The 8,451-nt window shown below is 36.8% G+C and overlaps 1 protein-coding gene across 1 annotated transcript; it reads right to left on the reverse strand.

The window, feature by feature from the left end:
• Window positions 1-1,197: 1,197 nt before the first annotated feature.
• On the reverse strand, window positions 1,198-1,811 carry LOC145076216 (uncharacterized). The gene is made up of 2 exons (XM_079022173.1): window positions 1,568-1,811; window positions 1,198-1,517 (listed from the first exon to the last, which is right to left on the reverse strand). Exons 1-2 carry the CDS (start codon window positions 1,809-1,811, stop codon window positions 1,198-1,200), a joined length of 564 nt encoding a protein of 187 aa, XP_078878299.1.
• Window positions 1,812-8,451: the final 6,640 nt, after the last annotated feature.

An 8,451-nucleotide genomic window follows, 5' to 3' on the forward strand; every position in this document is an offset into this window, starting at 1 on the left:
AATATATATGATCCATATATTCACTTCCCCTATCAGTCCTGAGACGTTTAACCGAAATGCCCAATTGCAATTCCACCTCAGTTTTGTATATTTTGAATTTATCTAAGGCTACATCCTTAGAATGTAATAAATACACATAGAAAAACCTAGTGCAGTCATCAATAAAGGTGACTATATACTTTTTATTTCCCAAAGAAGGAGTGGAGTGAAAATCACACAGGTCACTGTGTACAAGTTCCAAAACAGTTGAATTTCTAGGGACACTAGGAAATGGCTGTTTTGTTACTTTTCTAAGCATGCATGTTTTACATTTATCAAATGTCATATCGAAGGTTGGAATTAATCCATCTTTTGACATCTCATGCATCCTTCTAAAGTTGACATGACCTAATCATACATGTCAAAGCATAGATTTATCAACATTAGAAGCAGAAGATACAAATGCAGAATTTTGAACAGGTAATAATTTGTCAACAATATTCAAACGCAACATTCTATTATTTAAATATCAAAAGTCAATAAACATTCCACCCTTATACAAAACAAACTTATCTAACTCAATAACTTGTTTAAAACCATCAGAATTCAAACAACAAGAGCTAACAAGATTCTTGCGAATCTTGGGAACAAACAAAACATCAAATAACCTAGTTGTCTTTCCAGAAGTAAATTCAAGACACACAACACCTAAACCACAAATAGGAATATAAAATCGTCTCCCATTTTCAGCACTGACCCATCTTCAAGCGGAGTTAGTGTTTCAAACATCCGTTTATCCTTTCATACATGGTTCGTTGCTCCGGAGTCGATCCACCAACCAACATCATCATCCTGCACATAGAATGATTCAGGGATAAATGAAACATAGTAAACATAATTCTGATTGGAATTATCAAAGTTAGTAAAAAACTGACCTCCTTTAACTTGGGCCAAAGACCCGTTTACTTTCCCATTGGCTCCACTGTTTCCAGCACTATTGTTGCCTAAATTCACACAACAATCACGCTTGCAATGCCCAACTTGATTGCACCTCCAACAAACCAGATCCTTTCTCTTTTTGTTGGAGTTGCTTAGGACATGTTCCCGCTTACGTTTTCCATGTCCTTTGTGGTTCTGATTCTTTAGTTTGTTTTCAACCATATGAACCGAGGGTTGTCCAGATTCAACTTTTCCCTTGGGTTTTTCAGATTTGTCACTTTACTTCGCACGAAGAGATTCTTCAATACGAATGTGACTAGCAAGTTGAACCAAGGACACTTCCTCTTTTTGATGTTTCAAGTTATGTTTGAAGTCTTTACAAGATGGAGGAAGTTTTTCAATGATGGTTGACACAACAATGGATTCATCCATATTCATACGGTGCAGTTTAAACTGACCGTATATGCCAAGGAGTTCATTGTATTGTTCACTGAAAGACCTTGAATCATCCATCTTATAATTATTAAAGTCACATACCAAAAACTTCTTGCTAGAAGCATCCTCAGTAATATATTTCAGTTCAAGGGTGTCCCAAACTCCTTGGCACACAAGGGTTCACTATGGATATCAAATAAATCATCAGACATACCGTTCGGAATGTGACCTTTGCGGATGTAGTCATCATTGTCCCACTTCTGTCTCCTTCTTATCTCTTTAATCGTCTCAACATCACCTTCCTCAAGCTCCGCTGGTCTTAGAGTAGTCAGCACGTATGTTGCTTTCATAGTAGTCAACATGAAGTGCATCTTCTTCTTCCAACGCCTGAAGTCGACTCCTTCAAACTTTTCCAGTTTAGCAAACTTTGTGGTCATCTCACGGATTGAGTCACCCATCTCCAGGAATAGAAAATAAAAATTCGAATGGAAGATATATTAGGGTTTGTAGTGGAGATCTGGATACCAACTTGGATCGTGAAAACACTTTCCGAACTGATCTTTCTACCCTATGCTTGGGTTGCAAGAAATTCAGCCTAGGATAATCCAAGTGGACACTTACGATTCTAGGCACAGAAATCGTAAGCCAATTTCCTAGAGAGATTTTGTGAGAGTTTGATGAAAAACGAGAGCTAAAATTCGTAACCTCCTTCTGAAGAGGAAGAACCGTTTATATATTAAACGATATTAGGGTTTCATTAGGGTTGGGTCGTCATTAGTTGCTTTGGAAGGAAGTCAGGATAATTCGGATTAGGGTTACCAAACTAACGAGTTTCGTTAGTTTTATCATTAGTTGCTTTGGAAGCAGCGGGACCCCAGCCACGGGCTCTGCCCCTTGGACCCCGCCAAAGGGGCACTGCCCCTTTGGAAACCCCGAACCCAGGGGCGCTGCCCCCGGACCCCCGACAGGTCATCGAAGCGGCTTCTAATTCGATCTTATACATGCGTGCACTACGCACAACCCCATGCATATATTAGCGTACAAATTATGAAGCCCCTTAGCTCACATGTCAGTTCCAGTTACTTAAAATGACATGGTGACACTAAAATCACCAACAAACTCAACATTTGGTATTTAGTGATACACATACATTTGAAGTTCATGTGGCTGAAATGGGTTTGAACTAAAAGGTTTTAATTTCCACATAATACAAAATAGCAGTAATGACAAATTATGTTTCAAAAAACACATATAATACAAAATAGAATGATTGTAATTGAAATTTTTTGTTTCCTGTGTTTACTTGGAAAAAATGGTAAGATATTTATCTTAATAAATTCTATTAATATAAATGTTAATGCATGATTTTAATAGAATAATAAGCAAACAATTTTTTTCATAAATGAAAGCGAACAATGTTATTTTTTTAAATAAGTGTGTTTATCTTAGAGAACTGTATTTTTTTCAATAATGGTCGGACCATCCCTCTAGTTTGATTTTATTGCACGTTTGGTACCCATCACTCTTAAAAAGACTAGTTTTTTGTTATCATTTATGTTATTATTATTAAAAAGAATTGATAAAACCAATTTGTGGGGCCCACCTCCCATTTGATTTTCTACTCCGGTACCTGATGTGATAGAGCCAAACATTTTCCACGAAATTCCAGTGTACCCCTCTATCGCCACCTCCATCCATTCCCCCTGTTCCACCACCGGACCGAAATGCTTCCCAGTTCCCCCTTCCCCTTTCTTTTCTACCTCCGGTGTCACATCCGCTATTCCATTGAAATCACTGTCTATGCCGACCAAAATCTTCACATCATTCGCTAACCTCTTTTTTTATCCAAAATTACACGATATGGTTGAACCATTCCCATTTCTCCAAAAACCCACTGCCATATGGTGCAGAAACCCTTTCAAACACCGCAGATTTTGTCCAATGATTGTGTTCAGCCCTTTAGGGAAAAGGTAGAGATTGTAAAAATTCTAGAATCCAAAAACTGAAATCGAGGCAAGCTTAATTGTGCACCATAATATGTGTGACAAATTGCATACAAGAAGGAGGTATCACCTTCTCTTCCGCAATTACCGCTCAGACTCATATTCTCCGAGTTTTAGTTCATTGGGGGGTTTTTGTGATTTGTAGTGTCGATTAAAAAGCTTGTTGATATGAGGTTTCATATAAACTTTGGGTTCAAGGATTCCTTCTTGTTCATAGCCTTAGATTTTGATTAAAGGATTTGAATGTTTGATTTCATTACAATTTTTTTATGATTTGGATATATTGGATAACTCCTTTATGTTCTCATTTTTTTGGTGGTTTAATGTACTGAATTGTTATGCGCAAATGAAGATTGATAGATGGCGGTTGCAGGTAATATGAATGGGTTAGGGGTACGGAAGGTCAAAAGTCCTGTGGAAAAAGAGGGTGAGGGTGGATAGAGGTTAGAGTATGGGTGTCACAACTCGGAATTTTAGACCTAGCATGGTCTAAACCCTAACCAAGTACTAGTGTAAACCATTGCAATCTTGATTGCATGGTGTCCATCTATAGCCTTAGGGCTTGCATATAGAGCTAACAAAGAAATAGGGATTGAAACCTAAGTTAAGTTAGGAAAGGTATAATCCAACACTTGTAAAACGATGAGGGTTTAAACCATAAATAACACACCATAGGTTTATTTACGGCCTAAAGGGATAAAGATCATGGTGTTCACGGTCCAAAAGTTTTTAGGACTTAGGGTTCATGGCCATGAAGTATTCCATGATGTAGTTCACGGTTTGAATTAAATAGCAAATGAAGTTTACAGCCTAGGTTTAATTCACAAAGTGTTCACGGATTAGGGTATCAAATCAAAGGGGTTCACGGTTTGCCAAATTCTGAAAATACTCTTTCTAGAACATAATTCATCTGTAAACACTCCTAAATATCTTCATATCTTATTCATAGTTATATCCCAATGTGATTACCTCCGTAAACCTCACATTCACCGCCTCATAAGTTCCTTCACATATAAGTCACAACTTAGAACCATTTCTCTCATTTTACATAAGCAGTAAATGAAAACATTCTCTTTTCTCTCTCAAGTAACAAGCCATATTTCTTCCATTCTTAAGAAATCAAAGACCAAAGTCCCCTGGATCATATAATTGAAGCTTCATCCCTAAGATACTATAGTAAGTACTCTTCAATTATTAGTGTTATAGGATACTTGTGTTATTAAGACATCTTATTCACACACAATCGTGCGTTAAAATACTCGTAGGATACAATCACTTTCCCATATTATATCTCGAAGGTCACCGCTTTTGTCTCGATATCTAGTCAAAACCGCACATAAGGTGAGTTCATACCCCCCATATTTTTCCAAGCTTTTTCAATGTTTTTTTTTGGGGGGGGAGGGGGGGGGGGGGAATACAAGTAAAACACAAGAAATTTTGTGATTAAAAATATAATTTACTTATTATGTTTTCCTTACCATTAATATGCATTTAAACGTGAAACTTATTAAAACATGGAAATAAACTTATAAACTATAATTGGTATAGTTTACGGACCATATGAACTATTTTACAAAGTCCAGGTTAAAACATGGAAACAAACTTATAAACTATAATAAGTATAGTTTATGTGACCTCCCCATTTTTACGGCCAGGAAAGACCGATTTTGTTTATGCTTTATAAAAATCAGAGTATCTCTTTTAATAAAAATGTTGCGGAATTTGTTCCCAGAAAAACATGATAATCGCGTTATCAAAGCATTTCTAAAGAAATATATTTTTATTCACTTTTAAAACATTTGGGATGTCATCGTCAATACAGAAATATAAGCATAAACAGAACTTACATTTATTTACACTAGTGATCTACATCTCTTTTAAATCTCTCAGTGTAATGTCACTTCATATCGACACCTGTGATATAAATAAACTGAGTGGGTCAGGTTGGGAAACATGGTGAGTACATAGGGTTTTCAACCCACAATAATATAATTATTATATTTAAACATCAAACAATCAACCCAATTTCCCTTTCCCATTATCTTCTTAAGGATTTACCCTAAGGATCAGCTAACCCTCGTTCATTTATTCCTAAGGATCATCCTAAGGAAACAACATGGAGTCCATTGTTGCCAATGAAACAGTGGTCAAGCGCAGCTGCTAATGTTATCACTTGGGTGCAGCTGCCAGAATTGGGACTTTTTCTATGAGGCGCTTCTGCCGGTATTGACCTTTAAACACTACTGTCATGGTGATAAGGCTCCCTATTAGGCGCACCTGCCGATACTGTCCTTAGAGCGCAGCTGCCAGGACGTTTACCGTAGATCTAAAACATCTACGGGTTGTGGCGTAGCTGCCAGTGCTCATCTATAGGGTACTAAGTCCACTGCTGCCAATGTATACCTATAGGGCACTAGGTTCGTACTACTAATGTTCCTCTATTTCAACTTTTATTCCTCATCATTCATCTACCCATGTTTTACCCAACATATTTTGTAGATATAAAATACTTTATACAATTTACATCATTTAAAACATGTATATAAATCTTTCACCAGCATAGACAACAAGTATTCAGACAATATGCACACATAGCACGTAATTTATATTAAAATACTTCATATCTATGTGTAAGATGAAATTAACTATGCACTCACCTAAAAAGGTGGTGATTCTGCCTTCGAACAGCGCTTCGTTATCTCAAAACAATTATTCCTCGATAAAACCTAGTATCATTATCAATAGGGTTCAGTCTAACGTTAACCGTGACTAATTAATAGTCTAGCTATTATTATTCTTATATAAGTGTTAAACAACACTCTATATAACTCATAATAATAGCTCAAATAATTATTTTAAGGTCCTAATAATGTTACTATATTAAAACATAAGCTATAGTAAAGATAGGTTAGGCGTAGCTCACTTACAGCGGGTTTTTTCTCAAAACCGGGCTCCGCTGGAGCAGCGTTCCCAAGCCGAAAGGCCCTTCTTCTCGGAGCCGTCGGGTGCTCCGAGGCTTCCGCCTCGTGCTAGGGAGGTTCCCTAGGCTTTTCGGAGGGTTTCGGGGCTAGAGAGAAGTTCTAGAGAGAGGGGGAAGTGAGGGGAGGTGTGAGGAATGAAGAGGGATTCACCTCTTATTTATAAGAGGCTGGAGTGTCACTCACGTGGTGAGTTTTAAGGTGCTCACGTCGTGAGCCAGGCTGGCTACAGCCAGGTGCAGCCTGGTGCTGACACGTGGCAGCGCATATAGGGTGGAAATCAGCCGATTTTCAAAAATTCATAACTTTCAAATACAAGCTCCGTTTTTGACGTTTTTTTATATCCACGTGTAGGTAAAAACAAGATCTACAACTTTTATTTAGACTCCGTCGGCTAATTCTCGGTCGATCTTAAATTTAACAGTACAAGGAGATTAGACTACTAAATGACCGCGAAGAATTCTTAACTCCCTCATACGAACTCCGTTTTCGTCTGTATTTTTACCGTTGAGTTCCTATTAATGAGATCTTCAACTCTCATTTAGGTCGCGTAAGCCAAAAACCACTCGAATCAAAATTCGAGTTTCGGGCCATGCACTGCTATGCCAAATCTTAGAAAAATCATAACTTCCTCATACGAAGTCAGATTTGGGCGTTCTGTTTTTTTTTTTTGTATGTTCTCGATTTAATGTATAATACAACTTTTTTTTGTATGTTCTCGGCTAAAAAGTCTTCTATCGTAAATTCACTTTTTACGTCTCCCGATGTCGTGTCGGTTTTGCCGAAAAACTTCGACGGGCCATAAGTTCTTCGTTATAACTCGGATTTCGGCGTTCTTTATACGTACGGAAACCTTGAGACATATTCTACAACATGGTTAAGACTATTTATTATAAATAATCTTTTTCCGAAAAGTCGTTTTCGACCCCTATTATCTCTAAATTGACTAGCCCGGATCTACGGACGTTACAGTTTATGGAACAAAGGGATTTTTTTATAAAATTTCCTGTTATTTATAAAAAGGTTTTCGCATTATTACTTGTAAATTCGTTGAAGCTAATTGTGAGACACGTCTTCGTGTACTTACCTAAGTACCAAGGGAAGTCTAGCCTTATGAACCAGAGTCTCCTGGAGGGAGAGCGTGGGTTTGTGTATAGATCTATACGGGACTGACAATCCCGCACCCTGACTATTAGCTAAAGTTATTCTGGGTGACAATCATCATTAATTCTCTGGATATCCGTCATATTAGTATGGTTATAAGAACTCACATGACAAAAACAACGATATATTTACATAGTAATATACTTTATCTTAAGCAGTTTCAATGGATATTAACTATGTGATTACTCAGTATATACAATAGGGTTATATAAAATTGAAGTCCGGTAGACAGTGGAATGTGTGACTTCCGCATCATTTCCTGTTCCTTGTTTGGTTGTGGGCTTTGAGCAGATTCACCATTCAACTATCTGTTCGATCTCAGATATATACAACTCGTATGTACTAAGTGATCATAGGAGGGTAGTATCGTCACATCGAGTTTTCAGGGCAAATACATCTTCAACTAGTTTTACTTATAGATAAAACTAGGTATCATTAAACTAAGTATGGTAATTATACTTGTGTTGTTCGGTCTTGGAACGATTAAGACTATAAATTGGTTTTATAGAAAATATAGGATTCTCTATGATAAACATCATATTTACAAAAGGTTTAACACTTATTTACAAACTAGTATAACATAAAGGACCTGTAATGGTTAATTCTATAATTCCTTAGTTTATACATTAGATTTATATATAAATAATATCCGATAGGCAGTGGAATGTGTGATTTCCGCTTTACTTCCTGTTCCTTGTTTGGTTGTAGGCTTAGGGCAAATTTACACATTCAACTGTCCATTCGATATTAGATTATATATAGCTAGTATAAACTAAGTGATTGTAGAAGGAACTATTGTGGTCACCATTTTACCTAGAAAATATAGGATTTTATGAAGGAAACACATTCATCATATTTAAAAGGATCATTAATTTTAATTATGTGATTACTTAGTGAATACGTTAAGAGTTATATTTAATGAAGATCCGATGGGCAGTGGAATGTGTGATTTC

Source organism: Lactuca serriola, chromosome 9 (genome assembly GCF_051521515.1).
Source record: "Lactuca serriola cultivar US96UC23 chromosome 9, Lser_US96UC23_V15, whole genome shotgun sequence".
Taxonomy (NCBI): domain Eukaryota; kingdom Viridiplantae; phylum Streptophyta; class Magnoliopsida; order Asterales; family Asteraceae; genus Lactuca; species Lactuca serriola.

Bases quoted from the DNA above. Each gene is read 5' to 3' on its own strand.
- LOC145076216 (XM_079022173.1), bottom strand. From the start codon at position 1,811: ATGGGTGACTCAATCCGTGAGATGACCACAAAGTTTGCTAAACTGGAA. The intron at 1,518-1,567 runs GTATGTCTGATG...TTGTGTGCCAAG, and splicing joins CAAAGGTCACATTCCGAACG to GAGTTTGGGACACCCTTGAA.